This window comes from Triticum aestivum, chromosome 4D, assembly GCF_018294505.1.
Source record: "Triticum aestivum cultivar Chinese Spring chromosome 4D, IWGSC CS RefSeq v2.1, whole genome shotgun sequence".
Classification (NCBI taxonomy): Eukaryota; Viridiplantae; Streptophyta; class Magnoliopsida; order Poales; family Poaceae; genus Triticum; species Triticum aestivum.
The window spans coordinates 84,649,037-84,671,196 of record NC_057805.1 but is presented as its reverse complement, the minus strand read 5'-3'; the positions used below and the strand labels follow the sequence as shown (position 1 = coordinate 84,671,196).

At 42.7% G+C, this 22,160-nt stretch overlaps 1 protein-coding gene across 3 annotated transcripts; it reads right to left on the bottom strand.

Moving 5' to 3' along the window:
• Window positions 1-757: 757 nt before the first annotated feature.
• On the bottom strand, window positions 758-11,242 carry LOC123096371 (60S ribosomal protein L10-1). 3 transcript variants are annotated; one of them, XM_044518095.1, is made up of 14 exons: window positions 10,891-11,231; window positions 10,326-10,487; window positions 9,398-10,233; window positions 9,130-9,319; window positions 8,131-8,338; window positions 7,249-7,706; window positions 6,421-6,847; window positions 5,854-5,934; window positions 5,539-5,729; window positions 5,390-5,446; window positions 3,262-3,302; window positions 1,813-2,304; window positions 1,618-1,699; window positions 758-1,131 (listed from the first exon to the last, which is right to left on the bottom strand). In XM_044518095.1, exons 1-14 carry the CDS (start codon window positions 11,185-11,187, stop codon window positions 1,072-1,074), a joined length of 3,582 nt encoding a protein of 1,193 aa, XP_044374030.1. In that variant the 5' UTR covers window positions 11,188-11,231; the 3' UTR covers window positions 758-1,071. The 3 variants fall into 3 exon arrangements, with proteins under 3 accessions (XP_044374030.1, XP_044374029.1, XP_044374028.1); XM_044518093.1 differs by lacking the exons at window positions 758-1,131; window positions 1,618-1,699; window positions 1,813-2,304; window positions 3,262-3,302 and adding an exon at window positions 4,687-5,138 and having other exon boundaries at window positions 5,229-5,446; window positions 10,891-11,242; XM_044518094.1 differs by lacking the exons at window positions 3,262-3,302; window positions 5,390-5,446; window positions 5,539-5,729; ... (6 more) ...; window positions 10,326-10,487; window positions 10,891-11,231 and adding an exon at window positions 3,605-3,765 and having other exon boundaries at window positions 1,813-2,314.
• Between the last annotated feature and the right edge of the window lie 10,918 nt (window positions 11,243-22,160).

The window sequence follows — 22,160 nt, the reverse complement described above, 5'->3', positions numbered from 1 at the left end:
CAAGTCCAGAGTCAAACAACAATGATTTGAAGGACTCTTATTTGAAAATATAGGACTTCCAATCCTAACGGAAAAACAAGGGAAACGGATACTCAATTCAAAGTGGGTAAACAAAGTTCCATATATTGAAGCCGCAACATGTATGTGAATGGTGCACAATTGCTTTAGCATCGGAGGAGTAGCCGCCAATCTACCTTACAGACAGAAGGTTAAGTGTTTAGATTTATGTGATCATTTTTTACGCGGGGTTGTTGAATATTAACAACTTATTACATAGAATCCATTTTTTTACAGCAAGATTGACCGAGTAAATTTTATTAGTGCAGAAGAAGCCAACCACATGGAACCGCCGTTCCGAACCCGAGGAAGTAACAATAAGATTGCCGCAAGTGCCCACAACTGCCTTGACTGTCGGCACCAGCGCTCCACCACCACCAACACAGGCACGGCTTGATAGCGAAGGCCAAGGAAAATTAACTGCCTTGACTGTCGGCACCAGCGCCCCACCACCACCAACACAGGCACGGCTTCATAGTGAAGGCCAAGGAAAATTGGATGCTAACGGAGAACATTGTGGAAATACAATCAAACTAGGCTAAATGCAACTGAACGCAATAGCAACATTCCTTTGAATACTAAACTCTTCAATCAACATATACTTTTCAAGCAAATTAGGTGCAATTTGAGCAGCTTTACCAATATTTACTTGAATGCCTCAAGTAGGAGAACATAACAAACAAACATAACTAGCCACACATCAATGAAAAGGCCACACTAGGTGATTGAGCATAGGCAACAGTTATACATCATTCATGGATGATCCAGAAAATTCTCCAGCACTTGTAGATAACAATCTCAAGAAAGTGCTAAAACAGGACAACTGCAGATATGTAAACCTCCACCATGAGAAACGGTCTACAGTAAAGAACTACAGAAGTAGATTATACTGCAGCCAGCAGCCAGCTTTACTTAACACTCGTTCAAGCATGGGGAATTATACTAGCTAAAGCAAAAACAGAACTCATGAGTTCCATCTAGTGAAGGAAATGGTCTGTGCATGCTTCAACTGCCTCAAGCCAGGATCGCCTGCCCAGGGGCACGTTTAGCAATGGGGCCATGGACACCAAGCAACTGCACAAGAGTTGGAAGAAGAAACAGTAGATTATTATTACAATTATAAGAACCAACAATAGACAAACAATTCAATATGCAAGTAGATAGAATGAAAATATACCAGCAAACAATATATAGAATTATACAAGTTCAGAATATTTGATGCGACAGAACTATGACAAGTAGTATATAGCAATATAAAGATAGTTATTACAAAAAACATATGGTCATTCAGGTTTAAATTGATATTAGCACTTGTAAGCATCATGTTAACATGGAACAAATTTGACCAACTTAGTAGCACTGATAGATTATTAGGAATCAGAATATTTATATTATGTTACACACAACAATAAACTGGAGCTCAGACCTGAATGTAACAAGTAAAAATGTGGAATGGAATTAAGCAACCAACATTACATTTTAAGTTTTGGGAATTGTGCAGTCTAGTAGAACAGAACTGAAGCAAACATTAAGATGTTTCGGTGGGAAAAAATGTATCACCTTAGCATTGACACCATCAGGCACGATTCTTCCCTCACTCTTGTACTTGATGTAATCGGCCTTGTTGAACTTGGTAAAGCCCCTGGAAAATCAAGTGCAGATTAGCAATGCTTCAAACTAGTCATCTCACAGAATTTCCGACTTTCCATAACACAATGAAACAACCAGTATAATTTGAAAAGACAGGTGTCATACCACTTCCTGCTGCGAATGATCTTTTGACGGCCTGGGAACTTGAACTTGGCACGGCGGAGGGCTTCATCAGCATGAACAGCATTGCTCTCCTTGCAGCGCACAGATAGTAGAACTTGGCCAATGTCCACACGAGCACAGGTACCCAGAGGCTTCCCAAAAGCACCCCTCATTCCAGTCTGGAGCCTATCAGCCCCAGCACATGAAAGCATCTTGTTGATGCGAAGGACATGGTATGTATGGACCCTGACCCTCAGGTGGAACGCATCCTTTCCAGCATTCTTCGTCATGTACTTGTTGCAAGCAATACGGGCAGCCTCAAGAGCCTCGCTGGAGACATTCTCCTTTTCCCAGCTGACCAGGTGGACGCAGGAGGGGAACTCATCCACTCCCTTCTTCTTCATCCCAACATCATAGATCCTGATCTTCGGGTCAGGTACACCACGACAGTACCTTGACTTGGGGTATGGCTTGTTTTTTATCTGGCGATAGCACCTAGCAGGTCCTGATCAGAGGAACAAAGCACCAAAATTATTAGAAACCAAATACACATGGAGGGGTCTCAATTATCAGCACTGAATCAGGAAACAAAAATTTGAATAATAGAAGAGGTAAAGCTCATATCAATCAACAAAATACATTAGCTAGGTGCAATCAGAGAGGAACAAGTCAACTTGAATGACACCTCAGAAATGCTTTCGCTAATCAAAACTTCTCAGAAAATCAGCACACAGTTTATAATATGTAAGGTGGCAGCAGAAATAGAAAATATTGCAGTCATGGCTTTCCATGAAAGCAGCACAGGTAGAAATTTACTTCTTACATAACCCAAAGGGAAAGTTGTGGCTGTGTGGCCAAATTTAAATCATACAAAGATTCTCTACAAATTACAGTGAACCTACAGCCTTAACCAATGAAATGTATACAGAAGGTAATAGTTAATACCAACATTAACACAAATAAAGCAACAAAAATGGAATGGGGTGACATAGATAAACACCATCATATACTCCACAACAATAATTCTTGTTTTAACGAAGTCCACAGAAAATGATGTGGATCCTAATAAACAGACAGTGTACAACTAACATTTTTTAATGACAACAGCATACGTCACATCTGAAACCTATAAACACATTTAACATATTATTACAACAAGACCCATGCAAAAAAATCAGAGGTATTGCAGAAAGAGCAGCACGGTTACAAATTGGCAATCACAATATACACATGAAACAGAAATGATTAGGAGAGTAAAATTCCCTGGAAACCATGCCAACCGAACACCTTTCAGACAGTACTGTTGCCCTAGTTCTGAAGAGGTTAGAACTCAACATTAACACGATATTGATGATAGCACAAAGAGATTTGTATAGACAACAGCCGATCAAAACCACACAATCTACATCATACAACACAGGGAAAAACTCTAGGACCATAGCATCAACTTACTTGCAAGGTGTCAATTGCAAATAGAACCAGCATTGCCAAGTCTAAAGGGAATAATCATGGCATCCATCCAATTTTATCCTAAACGCATAGGCGCAGAGATGCCAAACACCGGAAACTCGACAGCGGTGGGCAGAAACACATAACCCTAACTTGATCCCAGCTCTTCGGAACTCGCATCGACATCGCACACAGGGCTAGACCGCTAGATCAGGCAAGAACTATGTACGGAGACAAAACCCTACCGCACAGCCGCATCCACACATCGCACGGATCGAAACATAGCGAGATTATTGCATGAAAAGGGAGGTAGGGAGCGGAGATGGGACGGATCGAGCGATCTTACGTCTCCCCATGGCGAAGGCGGTGGCGACGCGACGGAGGAAGAGGAGAGGAGGCGACGGCGGCGGCGAGAGGAAACACAGGAGCAGTAGGGTTGGAGGGTAGGGCTTATATGTGTATGGACGTGGGTGGCGTGGTGGACCTGGGGCCCCGCGCCTCGTTTGGCTGGGCCGGGTAACGTGTTAAAAAAGACCTGTTTACGGGCCCAGTGTGACCAGAGTAATTTAATCCTCTCCTGGTGACCAGGACAAAACCCAACAGAATTAAACATGACACGTGTCGCTTAATAACTCAAATAAAAACATGACACGTGTCGCCTGCAAATGGCCAATGGCATTTGCATCAAGTTCGGCTGATGGTTTTTTGAGATATCAAGAGCTTTTGCATCCGTGATTTAAAAGGGAGCTGTTCAGGGTTGTTGATATGCTGAAATCGTTGCCTCCATGAAAGGTACTGTGAATTTGCTTCCAAGGATGGCACGAGGAGAATCAACATTGAGACCGACACATCTTTGCTCAAGACGACTTTGCTGACTGATTAGTTCGATGGATTTTCTTTGAATCAAAGGCCCTGAACTGGTTCAAAGGAATAGGAAAAACACAGGAATTCCGATAAAGACGGTCAAATCAAAGTCAAACCCCAAACATTCCCTGAAGTTCAAAAGTCGCTTTCAATGAATTTCCGAGTCTCATTCGTCTATTTATGTGCATGCTTTAGCAAAGTCTCCAGCCCCATAAATATTAGTTCATGTGTGATGCGTAAATCAATAACTTTTCGTGCATATTAATTTGAAAAGGAGGTGCGAGTGAATTGTAAATTTCCTGTGTTTTTTTCCTTTAAAATAGAGATCAAAGGAAACTTCATCTTTCCTTCTGTTCCATTTATTTGAACCAAATGCAGAGGATTCTAGCCTTCTCATCCCGCGATCTGGTTTTCGCGGGATCTCGAGCAGGGATCCAAACTCCCGGTACTCCCTCGATGCCATTACTGGCGGGGTCAGTTTCATTTGGAACATTTCCCTAAAACAAGGTTTCATTTGGAACAGGTCTAAATGTGCGCAAATTTGAATAGGTGTGACGACCAGCATCTAGCAATCTCCACAGCAAAAAAAATTATACACTCCACGGGTATTGCACAGAGAATTGTTTAGTAATCAGTATCCTCTGTTTCAAGAGCTACCACTACAAAATTAGTACTACTAGATCAGGTAGACATCCAGGAAAAGGATGAAACTCATGACATGCACTACTAGCTTTCACCAGAACCAAAAATAAATAAATAAATCCAGCTGCAGGAAACGCTGGATAAGATCATAGTACAACTATCAGCATGGATTCCTTTGTCCTTTTGTTTGGCAAGGTCAACATGGATTCTTCGGAGCAGATCAGTAGAATCATCGTGAACATCAGGCTCAGATACAATAACCAAGTGAAGAGAAAACGACTGCAGACCAAGCAATAACGCCCATTTCTCTTGCCGGTCCCATATCATAGCTGGCACTACCAAAAATGAGGATTGCAGTCTTGTGCATACAGCTTCTGGTATTAGCGGAACCGGATAAAGTACAAAAACAACACGTTAGAATTCAATGACTTGAGGTAGTATGGAGAAGATGAGGGATGGCTTACAGTGAACTGCTCTCTGCTATGTACAGACAGAAGAATCTTATGGGCCACTAAATGGCAGGTTCGGTATGTGTTCCGGGCATTGTTGCGTTATCTGTGTCATCAACGAGTCGGCGGAATCGTGCCGCGAGTTCTTGGTAAAACTTCATATCTGATGGACTTACTCGGTCGATTGCCGACTTGAAGTGTCTAGTTGCTACTTCTGGGATGTCAAAGTTCTCCTGGTGGAAATGCAAATAGTTTATCAGCAAGCTTCTATTGAAAATACATCTACTCATCATGTACCAGAATGGGCAAAGAGCAGGTAGCATACATCAAGAGCAGCTACAGCGGCTTCCCTGCAGACGAGCTTTATGTCGGCACCGGTGTAGCCTTCTGTGAGTCTAGCGAGTTCGTTTAGATTAACGTCGTGACTGCAGGGAATGCCGCGTGTATGAATCCGGAAAATATCTTCACGGTCAGCTTCATCTGGTGGCTGAACATCAAGCAGTCTATCGAAACGACCTAGTGCATACATCATTCATTTAGTTAAACCAACATAATACAGAAAGCATTGCATATGTAACCCAAGCAAGGAACAAAGGCCATAAAATACATGTGCATAGTCCGTGTAGTTAAGATGGATGACCTGGTCTCAGAAGTGCAATGTCGATTTTGTCAGGACGATTCGTAGCTGCAATAACAGTGACACCAATCTTTTGGTCCAAACCTGTTGCAATCAGAGTAATTATAAATGGCTAAAACCTAACCAGCAAAGATATTTAACATGAGTCCAAATCGTAGGTTATCAGCATTTCCAACTAAGAATGGAAAGACAAGCAAATAGCACAGAACCCAGTAACTAATAACATAGTAAGATAACAGGGCCTCAATTTTGACTAGTAATTACCGTTAGCCCATTAATGTTAGGTGCTCAGTTATGTGAACACCTTGGATGCAGCAATAACATCCATTTTAATGTATGTAACCTAGGCTTCTTATATAAGATTATTCTGTTACTTGTATCAAGAATGAACCACATGTGTGGAATCAACCAGTAGAACCTAAAGAAATCGTAGAAACGTCAGATCTAATCTAATTTGCATGCTTGACTGCTTGGTTTGTGTAACGACGGCCTAATAATCACAAGAGTAACCTACTCCCAAAGGAAGTAGGGAAATCAACCAACAGTCCCTAAGGAAGTACTAAGGCTTACCATCCATTTCCTGTAGCAGCTGACTGAGTACCCTATCAGCAACAGATATGCCATTATTTCCATGGCCACGAGTTACTGCAAGCCCATCTATTTCATCAAAAAATAATATTGCAGGCGCATTATCCTTCGCCTTCGCAAATAATGATCTCACTGCCTTCTCAGAGTCACCGACCCATTTGCTGAAAAGCTCAGGACCCTTAGCTGCAAGGAAATTCATTTTTGCTTCAGAAGCTATTGCGCGAGCCATCAATGTCTTACTGCAACCTGGTGGTCCAATCATTAACAATCCTCTAGGAGGGCGGATCCCTAAGCGTTCAAATGCGTCTGGGCATTTCTGTGGCAACTGGATGGCTTCAATTAACTGCTTCTTGATCCTGGCTTGACCACCAACATCCTCCCATTGTACCTTCGGAAGCTCTAGCATTACCTGTACAGGAAATGATGGGAGGTATTATCATTGTGCTATGTTCTACAGATCACACATATTTTACTGATGTTGATGTTTATTTCCCACAAGATAATAACGCACCACAGAGCATCTCAACCAACCAAATCAAGAGCACCTAACATTAAACTGGATCATTATAACAGAACTTCATATCATCCTGAAATGTGCCATGTTTTAGTCTAGTTTTCACTGCTCGTCGGTTGGAATTCATGACGCGGATATTGACACAAACATATGAAAAGAAAAAGAAAAAAAAGAGAGAAGAAATGTTTCTTACAAGATAAGAACTAGTATTATGAAAGAAACCACAGCAAGTAATAAGAGAAGAAATCTGAAAAAAGAAACACTAAATGAACATATAAGGTGCGTAAAAATGATACCTCACGCATTGCACTTGGTCTAACTTTCATTTTAGCTTGTTCAAAGTCATCTTTAATCACCAACAATAGCAACTCATCTTTCTTATCATCCAGCTCGCTACTTTCTATGATATCACCTCTATTGGTCCAGCTATAATCCTCCGTTGACATGGTTAACTTTGAGAGAGATGATGATAATGAGCTTATTTCATAACCCAAAAGGCCATCAATTTCTTGAATATTAGTCTTTTCTGCATGTGTGGCACGATCACCAAGTGGTTGAGTTGAACTTTCTTTTACACTAATATAACGGCGAAGAGCACTCAATGCAGCCTCATTGCAGAGTGCAGCTAGATCAGCACCCACGAATCCATGAGTGCCAAAAGCAAGGCACTCAACTTCCTCACTAGTGAGAGAGTGGTGAACTCCACTTAGAAGGAGGTGAAGTATGTCCAGCCTCTGTCCTGGAGATGGTACTCCTGCAAGTGAGCCATTTTACAGACAACAAATTAATCAACTATGACTTACTTAACAATTTATCAACTGGACAACCATGTTATTTCAACATTAGGCTTGTCATTGATAATAGTCAGCTTGCATTTGATGCCATCTATAAGCGCATGGCCAACCTCAGTTTACCCTAAGTTATGAAAACAGCTGCTGAAGTGACACAAGTAACAGTATATACGGGGGCATAACGTCTCTTAAGTAGCACAAAGTACATAAAATGCAAGATAATTGTCATTTCACCCCAAACGGATCATGTTACCACCAAAAAGAATCCTAGATGATTCGGCACATATACTGGTACTGGTTTTAGTTGCACACAATACCTTAAAAGAGAAAAACACTGACCTAGAATAGATATAAAGCTGCGGTATATGAAAAACATCAGAGATCTACCTATTTCAATTTCTTGATCAAATCTTCCTGGGCGCAGTAATGCACGATCAATACTTTCAGGCCGATTTGTAGCAGCAATCAGGATAACACGATCATTACGGCCAATCTCATCCATCAGTTTTAACAGAGCGGCAACCATTCTAAGAGATAACTCCTCGCCTCCATCCTTCCTGGCTGGAGCAATCGCGTCCAATTCATCAATAAATATCTAATATCAATGAAGGTACATATTATCAATCCTCAATATTGTTATAATTAAGAGATAACATACTTCCTCATTGTAATATAGAGAAACCATTGGTAATTAAGTAACTCAATCCATAGGCATAAATAATCAGCAGCTATTGTTAATTAGACCATTCATAAGTCCTCATCATAGTATAGAGAAACCGTTTGTAATTACATACTTCATTCAATACATATACGTTGATAATCAGCAGCTATTACTAATTTTGATCAGTAATGACAGCTATTACCCAAAATCTACTTCATAAGAGATTTTTGTTTTTTATCTTCTTCAAATAAAATAACAGTGTTAAATCGATTTTAAAATGGTAACTTCACTTAAAATGTAAAACAAAAATTGTAAAGGATGAGGTTCCTCCAAAGATGGATATCCAGTAAAATGCATATAGGCATGTTGAATACTTTTATCAAACCTTTATTTTCATTTCGAACACTAAGGGATAAACATCTGAGAATAGGAATCATTTTAACTCAGATTCCAGAAGTCATGAACAAAAGATTGCTCATTTTTCTACTCCATGATACAGGGTGAGGGGGATAATGTTAGAAATTATGACATTAGCCTCCTAAAAAGGTACTTCCTCCATCCGGAATTGCTCCATCCGGATGTATCTAGCACTGAAATACGTTTAGATACATCTGTTTGAGCGTCATCTAATTCCGGGTGTAGGTAGTAGTATATTAGAAGTAAGTTTCAAGTGCAGTTGACATGACAATAAAAAGAAGTGGTTGGCCATTAGAAGAAAATCTAACCACAGCAGGTGCAGCTTGCTTAGCTGAAGTGAAAGCATCATACAATGCTTGTTCACTTTCACCGTGATACTGACTAATGATCTCTGGTCCATTGATTGTAAAAAGATTGGCTCCCAGATCATAGGCACATGAAGAAGCAAGAGAGGTTTTCCCTGTTCCAGGTGGACCATAAAGAAGAATACCTTTATACCTGCAATGAACCAACAGTATATTCTTAACTAACAAATAAATGTGTGTGCAATATAGCAGGGACAAGTTCACACTATACCTTGGTAAATCATGCAAACCATTCCTCGGCAGACTAATTTGATCTGCCAGCGAAAATGAAATCATTTCTTTTACTTTTGCTGATACTTCAGATAACCCACCAAGCCTTTGGTTAGGATTGGTATCTTCATTTCCTGTATCAGCACACACGGAATATTCTGGTGGGAGCCCTAGCTTATCTGACCCAAACTCCTTTGAAGATGACAAATCAGAAAGGTGCACTTTTGTGGTTCTGTCGACAAGGAACAAAGCAGGGGTTTCAACCAATTTACCAGAGACCTCTGCATTAGACATTGAATTGTTTTTCTCATGCACTACATCCAGGGCAGAATCATCTGCTTCTGCACGCAAAACTACAAACATAGATAGTTTCCCGCACATTGGGAGAGGAACGTAGTTTCCTTTCAGTAAGTGCCTACCACCAAGCCACCGTGATGCAGAAGTCTGCAGCAAGTCATTTATTTTATCATCTGCCAATACTGATTTTGCAGTGGCTTGATCCAAGCACAATGAAGAACCACTGTAAGATGCACCGTCATGGGATTCATTTCTGCATGGAGAAGTTGAAGGAATCCTTTTAGGTGACTCCATAACCATCACATTTCTTACAGGATGGCAATCAGACCCTGACTTATTATGGCTGGATGGTGCAACTTTTGGTGGAACTAGACTAAGGTAGAGATCGCTGCATTTTATCACCCTCAAAAACTCACCACCATCAGTTTGTTTTGGGGCTTGAGATGTATATAGGGGGCTAATTAACAAAGGACGACCTACTACAGGGTATCCAAGCGTGCAGGCAAGGTCCCAAGAGAGCTTGATGCCATTCTTTTGAACCTGATAAGAGTGACCATCCAATCAAAAACTTTTATAGTTTCACATTCGCCACATTTATACACGAAGGGAAGAAAGATAACAAAGGCACATACCTCACATGAAGGGAAAACTTTGGCAGTCACAAAGTTCCCCCCAGCTTCGTTAGAGATGAGATCATTGTCCACATCAAGATCAAAGAATCTGGTGCACTCCTCAAATAAGCTATCAAGTGGGAATTCATCTAAACTGTTACTACTTGAAGAAATGAGTGATACCTAAGAACAAGGAGACAGAGCTCAGCTGACTTGAACAAAACAACACAGACACTGGTAAGCTAAAGTTTTATCTTCATTGGAACCCATGGGAAGCTCGAATGTCAGTTCTACAACCAGGGTATCATAATCCACTGTATGTGTTAATCTTATTTTCAGCAACAGGCTGTAAATATGATGCTTTGTGGCAGTATTGAAAAACTGGGTGGATCAATCAGCACATATTCAATTGACCAGATAGAACATCAAGGGGCCACTGTGAGATTACATCTACACAGTCAAAGGTCGGCTCACAATCGAGATTTCAATAGCAAGAACTGATGTTACATGGAGCATGGAGTGAAGTGTAAAGTCTAGTAAACTAGTTCGGTGCAGAAAGAAATCCTAATTTTGAGGAGGAGCATACAGAGACGAGACACCCATGCCGCAGCCCGGAGCTGGCCATGGCGTCCCCGGAGAGCCAGAGCGTCCCCTCGCCACCACGAATCCCGCCCCTGGAGACCACATCGAAGACGGTGCCGGTGAAACAACCGGCGCCTCCGCGGGGTACGAGCGCCGGGTACCGCGCCGCTGCCGCTGCAGCGGTGGACGGGAGGTCCAGGATGCAGCCGCCGGCGCCTTCACGGGCGCGAGAGAGTGGGGTACGAGGTGACGGCTGCGGGGACACCGACGGCTTCTGCTTCTTCTTGCCCTTCGAAGACATGGCGGCGGTTCCGGCGAGCTTTTGGGGTTAGCTAGGGTATAAGAATGGGAATTTTATTATGTTTCGAGAGAAGTCCATATTAGTACCTCCATATTTACCCTCCCCTGTTGTGGAGCGTGGCCAAATAGGATTTGATCATAAAAAACTTTCAAATTGGAGTTAAATTGAACTAAACTTTGCTTAAGAGCAACTCCAACGCGCCGACCCGAACGAAAGGCGATTTTGTTCGTTTGGGTCGGTCCGGCGGACACTCATATCCGCTTTCACGTTTGGGCCAGCGCTTACGTCCAACGCTGACCCGACCCATAAATATTTTTAAAATGGAAAACATTAATGCCAGCCACAAAGGCTGGCGAGAATCCACGAGTCCACATTACATTAAGTACAAACATTTAATTAAACTAAATATTCGGAGGCGCGCTGTCCTAAGCGTCCTCGTCCTCGTCGTCGGAGCCGGTGAGGTCGACAAACGTCGGCGCCGGGCCAGCCCACGGGAACGTCGTCTCCCAGGTTGCGGCGACGTCGTCCGCCGGTGGTTGTACCGCCGCTAGCTGGGTTGCGCCACCACAGGCACAACGCTCCTCCTCCTCCTCCTCCGCCTCAGCGTCGTGCTCCAGCTGCTCGAGTCGCTCGCCCTCGCGGCGCTCCCCCACGAGCCTGTGTTGCCGCCATTGCTTCAGGTACATCTCCTCCTGGGCCGGCAACACCCCAAACCAGACGGGCGGCAAGTTGACCCACTCGCACACGTACCCGTCCCATGTGTAGCGCTCGGGCTTGACGGGGATCGCCGCCGGCTCGGGAGACGGCCGGGCCAGCCGCGGGACGACGCGGTCGCAGGCAGTGGAGAGCGCCATGGCCTCCGACAGCCGCGCCTGGTACGCCTCCTTCTCCTCCTCCTTGCGCCACTCCTCCTCGTTTTCACGGAGGATAGCCGTCAGCGCCGCCTGGTAGGCGGCCTCTGCCTCCTGGTCCTAGTCGTGCACGACGAGGGGAGGCGGGGTGCCGGCCTCCACGTCGTGGACGCCACGCCGGCACTGCTCCTCGTGCTCCAACGCGAACCAGACCTCCCACTCGGGAGAGTCTGATGCGTAGACCGGATTGAGGCGTGATAACCCACAAGTATAGGGGATCGCAACAGTTTTCAAGGATAGAGTAGTCAACCCAAATTTATAGATTCGACACAAGGGGAGCCAAAGAATATTTGAAGGTATTAGCAGTTGAGTTGTCAATTCAACCACACGTGGAGATTAATTATCTGCAGCAAAGTGATCAGTAGCAAAGTAGTATGATAGTTTTGATAATAGTAGGAGCAGCAACGGTATCGGTAACAGTGATAGCACTAATTTTGTAGCAAGTGCAATAGTAACAGCAACAGTAGTAACTTAGATAAATTCATAGGCATTGGATCGGTGACTTGTCAGATGATATTCATCATGAGACAGTTATAACCTAGGGCGATACGGCACTAGCTCTAGTTCATCAATATAATGTAGGCATGTATTCCGTAAATAGGCATACGTGCTTATGGAAAGAACTTGCATGACATCTTTTGTCCTACCCTCCTGTGGCAACGGGGTCCTATTGGAAACTAAGGGATATTAAGGCCTCCTTTTAATAGAGAATTGGAATAAAGCATTAACACACGGATGAATACATGAACTTCTCAAACTACGGTCATCACCGGGAGTTGTCCCGACTATTGTCACTCCGGGGTTGCCGGATCATAACACGTAGTAGGTGACTATAACTTGCAAGATCGGATCTAGAACATGGATATAATGGTGATAACATAAAAGCATTAAGCATGGCAAAGTCATAGCAACATCAATCTTAGAACATAGTGGATACTAGGGATCAGGCCCTAACAAAACTAACTCGATTACATGATGAATCTCATCCAACTCCTCACCGACCAGCGAGCCTACGAAGGAATTACTCACTCCCGGTGCGGAGCATCATGGAATTGGCGATGGAGAATGGTTGGTGATGACGAAAAACGAAGATCCCCCTCTCTAGAGCCCCAAACGGACTCCGGATCTAGCCTCCCTATGAAGAACAGGAGGTGACGGCGGCTCCGTCTCGTGGATCGCGATAATTCTTTCTCCCTGATTTTTTCTGGAAAAATAGGATTTTATAGCGTCGGTTTCAGGGTCTGCGGGGCCACCAGGTGGGGACAACCCACCTGGGCGCGCCAGGAGGGGGGCGCGCCCTGGTGGGTTGTGCCCACCCAGGTGCCCCCCTCCGGTGGATCTTGGCTCCAGAAATTCTTATTTATTGTATAAAAATCGTAAATGATATTTTGAGACACGCACCCTTCTCATTTACTTCACGACTATCAGTTATCAATATCTTCCATGCTAAGCACGCTAGTGGCGGTCCCCAAGCAATAAAAGTAAAGGTTTTGACTCCATTGGGAGTTTTTGTTTAATTATTTGTAAGCTTTTTTGTTTGCAGTTTGGGACTGGGCATCCCAATTACCGCCCTTTTCTCGTGCAATGACGAGTGAATAAACACTCGTCCTGAGAATAACCCGCTTAGCATGGAAGATACCGACCACCTCATGTCGTTCCATGAACGATCCAGGCACACAAAAAGGATATTTATTAGAAGTTTTTAGGGGTTGCACATGCAAATTTACTTAGAACGGTAGGGTAATACCACATATAGTTAGGTATGGTGGACTCATCTAGAATAACTTTTGGGTTCAAGGTTTTTGATGCACAAGCAGAATTCCCACTTAGTACAGGCGAAGGCTAGCAATTAAATTAAGAAGCGGCCAGCTAGAGAGCAACAACGGTCATGAACATGCATTATGCATAGGTAACATTGGACACTAGCATGAGTATGATATGAACATCATGAACATAAATATCATAGAGGCTATGTTGGTTTTGATTCAACTACATGCATGAACATGTGCCAAGTCAAGCCACACGAACATTCAGAGAAGGATACCATATCATCATACTACATCACAATCATTTTAACGCAATGTTGATATCCAAGATAAATCATTATCCACTCCCAGCTACTTATGCATGGCATGAGAAACTATAATTTCTAATTGTCATTGCAAACATGTTTAATTATAACGGGTTGAATCATGGATACTAGGTTAAACATATTTACACAAACAGAACAAGTCGAGTTCATACCCGTTTCTCTCTGCCATGGCCAGTTCATCGAATATCGTCATTATTGCCTTTCACTTGCACGACCGAACGATATGAAAATAATAATAGTGCAAGAGTGTCGTGGACTAAGCTGGAATCTGCAAACATTTTATTCAACAGGAGAAGACAAGGTAACATGGGCTCTTTATTAGATCAACAGTTATTCATATGAGAGCTACTCAACATTTTCATCGTGGTCTTCTCCTCGGTACAACTCGAATAAAAAGAAAAAAATTTAGAGAAACGCACTGAAATATTTTTGGAGTTTTTGGTTTTCTTGAACAGGCAAATAAAAGGGAAAAGCAAAAACGACAAAAACTATTTACACGGTAAATCTCCCAACAAGCAAAAGAAGAACAGGGAAATCTTTTGGGTTTTCTTTTCAATGCTACAGCTAAGCATGCATAGACAGTAAACTAACTACAACTTTTTTTTGTTTTTTCTAAGATTTTTCAAACACACCAGAAGAAAGCAAGAAAATAAATTTAACATGGATGATACAATGAAAAAGTGTGAACACCGACAAATGGAATAAGTGGACATGAATGTAATGTCGGTGAGAAACACGTACTCCCCCAAGTTTAGGCTTTTGGCCTAACTTGATAAACAGTCAGTAATCTCGATTATCGGCGTGGTAGCTCACGGAGGCTCTCGGTGCGGATGCCTCGACCTGCCGTGCTGCCTCCACTGCTGCGTTGTGATCTCGGGCCTCGCTCTCAAGAACAAATATCTTCCTTTGCTGTGATAGTCAAAAAGAGCAGGCGCAGGCAAATATGTGTGCACAACAGATGTTTGGTTAAACAACAGATTGTAAGTGAAGTTATGAATTTTTCCTTTGAGGATCTTATGGCTTTTTAAAGCATCAAAGTCTAAATACTGCGTGGGTAGGATAGGGTCAAAGGGCAAAGGTGAAACACCCAGCCCTCGTGCTAAACGCATGGCATATATTCCACCGTAGAAATAGCCATTGTTAGCGTTATGCTGCAATCTGCGTGCAACAATCGCTCCAAGGTTATAACTCCTTTCACCGGTGAGAGCGGTGCGTATGAGGCTCAAGTCTGGAGCATAAATCTACTACAGTCTTGCTTGCCCACTATACATTTCCCGTTAAATAATGCAAAGTACTGAATTGCGGGAAAATGAATGCTCTTTATTCTACCTTGTGTCACTCCCCTCGTCTCACCGTAGCAAAGACTAGTCAAGAATGATTGGTACTTAGCCCTTAGCGGTTCGTCAAGCGAACCCCAGAATGGGAGTTTGCAGTGGTGAGCAAAACTCTCTAGTGAGATGGTAAATGGATTTTCATAAAGCTTAAATGACACCCTAGACTCACGGGGATGGAATTTAAATCCTTTGACAAATGATTCAGTGAGAGTGTGGTGTTGTTCACACTTATCTGAAATGTAGGGACCGAGACCGGCATTGTGAACATATTTCTCAAATTCCTCCTTAATGCCCACACGCATCATATAATCATCGCAAGGCCATAAGCATGTTTTGGTGGCTGCATCTCGAATGGAACTTTCACTTGGTTCGACATAAGACAGGCGAGCGGAGTTGTCACTAGAAGATGCCCCCGAGGATATCCTCCTCGAAAAACTCCTTCCAAATAGGTTCATCATGTTCGCGTACAATTTTCTAAAAATTTTTGAGTGACAACAATTTATCAACAAAACTTTATAAGATTGATAGCAACTACTCATAGGGATACATAGAAGCCATAGCAAGCATTCAAACTACTTAGAACTCTAAGAATTCAACATGCAAGCTCATCTAGAGCATCACCAAGAGTAGCTAATTATTCAAAATCTAAACCACAAAAACAAAAACTAATTGGACAAACGGCGGAGTCACATACCAAGCAACAATCCCCCGAAACAGTTTCGGAAACGGAGCTTCAAGCAAAGAGATCGAAATCCACGGGTTTGAGAGCAAGAACATGGGAGAGAGAGCAATGGAGAATTTTTTTCTGGAGGTAAGTGATGATGTGGTGTGAAGGGATAAGCGAGGGGGCCCACGTGGGGACCACAACCCACCAGGGCGCGCCTGGGGGTCCTGGTGCGCCCAGGTGGGTTGTGCCCACCTGGTGCACCTCCCTCTAATATTATTTGCATCAGAAATTCTTAAATATTCATAAAAAAGTCGTATTAAATTTTCAGAGCATTCTGAGAACTTTTTTTGGGTCATTTTTTATTGCACGGGAAATTCAGAAAACAAACAAAACATGTCATTTTATTTTATTTAACTAATAAAAATAGAAAACAAAAATTAGGGACAGAAGGTAGTGCTTACTAAATTCATCAACTTCATACCGCTTGAAAATGATCCATTAATAAGGTTGATCAAGTCTTATTAACAACCACTTTCGATTAGCATGAAACCGAAGAACTTTCGTAAATCACTAAGTTACCTCAACGGGGATATGATTGTCCCCAACAATAAGCATTTCATATTTCTTTTTTATAGTAGGTAGAGGTATTTGAAAACTTCCAATAGTGATTGTCGGAGATTTTTCAATAACATTAATACCATTCACTTGGAATTGTTTCTTCGGAAAGTGCACCATATGCTCATTACCATTGATGTGAAAAGTGCCCTTGCTTTTATTGCAATCAATAACATCCCCTGAAGTATTCAAGAATGGTCTACCAAGGATAATCGACATGTTTTCTTCCTCGGGCATCTCAAGTATAACAAAGTCAGTCAAAATAGTAACATTAGCAACAACAACGGCACATCCTCACAGATACCGATAGGTATGGCAGTTGATTTGTCAGCCATTTGCAAAGATATTTCAGTAGGCATGTGTTTATTCAAATCAAGTCTTTATATAAAGAGAAAGGCATAACACTAACACCAACTCCTAAATCACATAAAGCAGTTTTCACATAATTTATTTTTATAGAGCAAGGTATAGTTGGTATTCCCGGATCTCCAAGTTTTTTAGGTACTCCATCTTTAAAAGTATAATTAGCAAGCATGGTGGAAATTTCAGCTTCCGGTATTTTTCTCTTATTAGTGATGATGTCTTTCATATACTTTGCATAAGGAGGCATTTTCAAGATACCAGTCAAGCGAGTACGCAAAAAGACTGGCCTCAGCATTTCAGCAAAGCGTTCAAATTCTTCATCATCTTTATTTTTAGTTAACTTGGGTGGAAAAGGCATAGGTTTTTGAACCCAGGGTTCTCTTTCTTTACCATGTTTTCTAGCAATGAAGTCTCTTTTATCATATCTTTTATTCTTAGGTTGTGGGTTATCAAGATCAATATGTGGTTCTATCTCAACGTCATTGTCTGGTTCTTTATTATTTGGTTGAGCATCTTCATGAACCTCATCATTATCTTTTTCATTATCAGAAGGTGAGTGTTCATTATCAGACTAAGTTTCAGCATCAGAGATAGAGTTCACTAGAAGCATGCAAAGTCGTATCATTTTTCTTCTTCTTTTTCTTTCTAGAAGGACTAGGTGCACCAGTTTTAACTCTTTGTGAATCTTGTTCAATTCTTTTTGGGTGTCCCTCAGGATAAAGTGGTTCCTGAGTCATTTTACCTCCTCTAGTTGCTACTCTAACAACAAGGTCATGTTTATTATTATTCATTTCATTAAGCAATTCTCTTTGAGATTTACCAACTTGTTCTAACTGAGTTTGAACCATAGAAGCATGCTTTCCAACACCTCTAACATCATTTGAGATTCTAAATAACAATTCACTCAAGCGAGCAATCATATCAGAATTGTATTTCAATTGTTTCATAACATTTGCATTGAAGTGATCTTGTTTTCTAATGTAATTTTCAAACTCATAAAGACATTGGCTAGGATGCATATTGTGAGGATTGTCTTTATCATTGAACTTCATTAGAGAATTTACCTCTACCACCTTAGGCAGTGGTAGTGTATTAAGACCATGCATTTCTTCAATAGGAGGTAAATTTTTGACATCCTCAGCTTTAATACCTTTTTCCTTCATAGATTTCTTTGCCTCTTGCATATCTTCAGGACTGGGATATAATATACCCCTCTTCTTCGGAGTGGGTTTAACCGGTTGTTCAGGAAGAGTCCAATCACCATAATTTTTCAATATATTATTCAATAATTCTTCAGCTTGCCCAACAGTTCGTTCCCTGAAAACACAACCAGCACAACTATCTAGGAAATCCCTAGAAGCATCGGTTAGTCCATTATAGAAGATATCAAGTATTTCTTTCTTAAGAGGATGATCAGGCAAAGCATTAAGTAATTGGCAAAGCCTCCCCCAAGCTTCTGGGAAACTCTCTTCTTTAGTTTGCACAAAGTTAAATATTTCCTGTAACGCAGCTTGTTTCTTATGAGCAGGGAAATATTTTTCAGAGAAGTAATAAATCATATCCTGGGGACTACGCACACAACCAGGAGCAAGAGTATTGTACCAAGCTTTGGCATCACCCTTGAATGAGAACGGAAAGTTTGAGAGTAAAGTAATAGAGAGTCTTCTCATCATGAGTAAAAAGGGTGGCTATGTCATTCAACTTAGTAAGATGTGCCACAACAGTTTCAGTTTCATAACCATGGAAAGGATCAGATTCAACCAAAGTAATTAACTCTGGGTCGACAGAGAATTCATAATCCTTATCATCAATAAAGATCGGTTAAGTAGCAAACTTAGGATCATATTTCATTCTAGCATTCAGAGATTTTTCTTTATACTTGCATAATAATTTCTCTAGATCATCTCTATCCCTACAAGCAAGAATATCTCTAGTTGTCTCCTCATCCATAACATAACCTTCCGGTACCTTAGGCAATCATATCTAGGAAGGCTAGTTCTAGCAGGTGTTTCAGGAGTTTCGGTTTCAAGCTCATCATCAGATTCAACAACATCATGTTGTATTACTTTAGCAATTTGTTCATCAAGAAAGTCACCAAGTGGCACATCATCATTACCAAGCAAGGTACTAGCATCCATAAGCATTATCCATAGCAGAAGTAGCATCATCAATAACTTGCGACATATCAGTATTGATAGCATGTGGTGGTGTTGCAAGTTTACTTATAACAGAAGGTGAATCTAAAGCAGAACTGGATGGCAGTTCCTTACCTCCCCTCGTCTTAGAGGGAAAAATAGTAGTCTTAGCATCCTTCAGATTCCTCATAGTGATAAATTGATAATAATCCCAAGTGAATCAACAAATATAGCTATGCTCCCCGACAATGGCGCGAGAAAAAGGTCTTGATAACCCACAAGTATAGGGGATCGCAACAGTTTTTGAGGGTAGAGTATTCAACCCAAATTTATAGATTCGACACAAGGGGAGCCAAAGAATATTTGAAGGTATTAGCAGCTGAGTTGTCAATTCAACCACACCTGGAGATTAATTATCTGCAGCAAAGTGATCACTAGCAAAGTAGTATGATAGTTTTGATAATAGTAGCAACAGTAAGGGTAATGGTAACAGTGATATCAGTAATTTTGTAGCAAGTGCAACAGTAACATCAGCAGTAGTAACTTAGCAAGATCAATATAGGATAAATTCGTAGGCATTGGATCGGTGACTTGTTGGATGATATTCATCATGAGACAGTTACAACCTAGGGCGATACGGCACTAGCTCCAGTTCATCAATATAATTTAGGCATGTATTCCGTAAATAGTCATACGTGCTTATGGAAAGAACTTGCATGGCATCTTTTGTCCTACCCTCCCGTGGTAGCGGGGTCCTATTGGAAACTAAGGGATATTAAGACCTCCTTTTAATAGAGAACCGGAACAAAGCATTAACACACGATGAATACATGAACTCCTCAAACTACGGTCATCACCGGGAGTGGTCCTGACTATTGTCACTCCGGGGTTGCCGGATCATAACACATAGTAGGTGACTATAACTTGCAAGATCGGATCTAGAACATGGATATAATGGTGATAAGATAAACGGTTCAGATCTAAATTCATGGCACCCGGGCCCAAAGTGACAAGCATTAAGCATGGCAAAGTCATAGCAACATCAATCTTAGAACATAGTGGATACTAGGGATCAGGCCCTAACAAAACTAACTCGATTACATGATGAATCTCATCCAACTCCTCACCGACCAGCGAGCCTACAAAGGAAGTACTCACTCCCGGAGGGGAGCATCATGGTATTGGCGATGGAGAAGGGTTGGTGATGACGAAGAACGAAGATCCCCCTCTCCGGAGCCCCAAACGGACTCCAGATCTGGCCTCCCGATGAAGAACAGGATGTGACGGCGGCTCCGTCTCGTGGATCGCGATAATTCTTTCTCCCTGATTTTTTCTAGAAAAATAGGATTTTATAGCGTCGGTTTCAGGGTCTGCGGGGCCACCAGGTGGGGACAACCCACCTGGGCGCGCCAGGAGGGGGGCGCGCCCTGGTGGGTTGTGCCCATCCAGGTGCCCCCCTCCGGTGGATCTTGGCTCCAGAAATTCTTATTTATTGTATAAAAAATCGTCGCGAAGTTTCGTTCCATTCTGAGAACTTTTATTTCTGCACAAAAACAACACCATGGTAGTTCTGCTGAAAACATCGTCAGTCCGGGGTTAGTTTCATTCAAATCATGCAAATTAGAGTCCAAAACAAGAGGAAAAGCGTTAGAAAAAGTAGATACGTTGGAGACGTATCAATGCGCTGCTCTAGTGTGAGCTGCTGCTGCCGGCGTTGCACCTGCTCCGCGTGCGCCGCACTGACCGCGCCCCTACCGGCACTAGGATCCTCTCGGGATCCAAGTGCTAGTCTTGCGGCAGCGTGACGTCGGGGTAGGGGAGGGGGACGCGGTGCTCCCAGTGCCACTTCGCCTGATGCACTGGGACGCTGATGCGCTGCCGTGGCCGGCGGGAAGACACCGGTGGAGGCGAGGGGAGCGCGTGCAGGGCCAGCGGGGGCCTTCCCCTTGTTCTTGCTGGAGAAGAACCCCATGGGTGGTTAGGGTTGTCACCGATGGGGGAGCAGAGGGTGGCTAGATGGGGACGGGGCAAAAGAGGATGAGGATGGCCCCCCGCACGCTCGAATTAACAAAGGAGGCCCCGCCGTTGCCGACACATGGGCCCATGGTCGTCCGGCGTCATTAATAAAGACGTGGGTGGTAGTTGGCAGGCCGTCAAGTGGGGACACAACAGACACCGAGAGGACACATGGCGCACCTGTTTCGCGTCCGCGCCGACGCATTTCAGCCAAGTTTAGGCTGAGAATGGGTCCGCCCAGACGCGATTTGAAAATGAGCCGGCGTGTTGGGCCATCATTTTTTGTCTGCGGTGACCCAAACAGACAACGGCGGGCGAAATGGCTCGCTGCGCATTGGAGTTGCTCTAAAAGATCAAAACGGTAATTTTGGCCTTGCGGGGCATCTGTCATGCCATGGATGCTCCTTCTATAGGTGGTGGCTCTGCACCGAGACGAGAATCCACGCCACATGGCCATTGCCTTGATTGGGGGGGCACGTATGTCAGGTAGGTCATGACCACAGTTGGCTGATGATGATCTCTACCGGAGTGAAAACAGATCAACCCATCTCAAGGTTGTGTTATGTACAGTTTCTAAAGTTAAAAGGTGAAACTCGAACCTAATCAAAGTTGAGGGTTGTAAGTTAAACCTTAAGGCAAATTAAAGGGGGTAACATGGACTTCTCTCTTCTTATTTTGTCTTTATATTTATTTATGTGAAAATTGGTGAAGAAATGTTCAAGCTAAGATCCTTCGTATGTTACGGGCATCTCCAACTCCTTCCATTAAATCGAACACCCATAACGATTAGTGGAAACGTCCATCGTATTCACAAATGTTCACCCCTGTTTTTTCTATCTC